This window comes from Colobus angolensis, unplaced genomic scaffold, assembly GCF_000951035.1.
Source record: "Colobus angolensis palliatus isolate OR3802 unplaced genomic scaffold, Cang.pa_1.0 Scaffold22, whole genome shotgun sequence".
Taxonomy (NCBI): Eukaryota; Metazoa; Chordata; class Mammalia; order Primates; family Cercopithecidae; genus Colobus; species Colobus angolensis.
Window position 1 is genome coordinate 1,654,722 of NW_012115377.1, and position 980 is coordinate 1,655,701.

At 55.6% G+C, this 980-nt stretch overlaps 1 protein-coding gene across 1 annotated transcript in view; it reads right to left on the minus strand.

Annotated features, from left to right (window-relative positions):
* The window catches only part of SEMA6B (sema domain, transmembrane domain (TM), and cytoplasmic domain, (semaphorin) 6B), a 21,622-nt gene that overhangs the window by 2,198 nt on the left and 18,444 nt on the right, over positions 1-980 (minus strand). The window contains 1 exon segment of the mRNA XM_011943617.1: positions 856-912. Coding sequence (XP_011799007.1) covers positions 856-912 — 57 coding nt within the window.

Below are 980 nucleotides of genomic sequence, written 5' to 3' on the forward strand. Positions count from 1 at the left end.
AAAAAAAAAAAAGGATTCTTGCTCTGTTGCCCAAGCTGGAGTGCAGTGGCCTGACCATAGTTCATTGCAGCCTCCACCTCCCTGGCTCAAGCGATCCTCCCGCCTCAGCCTCCCGAGTAGCCAGGACTACAGGCATGCACTGCCACGTCTGGATTATTTTTGGGTTTTTGTTTTAGAGACAGGGTTTCACTATGTTGCCCACGCTGGTCTCGAACTCCTGACCTCAAGTGACCCACCTGTCTTGGCCACTCAGAATGCTGGGATTATAGGCAGGAGTTGCCGCCGCCTGGCCCCTCCTGTCCTATTGAAGTTTGTCTGTCTGCCTTCTGTTGTCTCTTCGTCCTTGTCAAAGCCTGTTTCTTGGTGTGTCTGTCTTCTGGGGTCTCTGTTCTTCCCCTGTCTCCCTCCCCAATAAATGAGACCTCTCCATGCCTTTCTTTTTTTTTTTTTTGAGACGGAGTCTCGCTCTGTCGCCCAGGCTGGAGTGCAGTGGCCAGATCTCAGCTCACTGCAAGCTCCGCCTCCTGGATTCACACCATTCTCCTGCCTCAGCCTCCCAAGTAGCTGGGACTACAGGCACCCGCCACCTCGCCCGGCTAGTTTTTTGTATTTTTTTAGTAGAGACGGGGTTTCACCGTGTTAGCCAGGATGGTCTCCATCTCCTGACCTTGTGATTCACCCGTCTCGGCCTCCCAAAGTCGCCCGGCCCTCTCCATGCCTTTCTAAAGCTCTGATGGAGTCCAGTTTCCCCATCCACCTCCCAGAGGATTCGAGGGTCCTCCAGCCTCCTCCCTCCCCTCCCCCATGGTAGTGGGGGAGGGGGTCTTAGCTTAGCCTGCCATCCTCCCAACTCACCTGTGCAGTCCCCTAAGCCTGAGGTGCTGGCCCCGGACACGTCCTGCTCAAAGGTGACTCTAGGGGAGAGGAGGCACCGTTAGCAGAGGCCCCTCTCACAGGCAGAGATCCAAGGGATCCTGGAT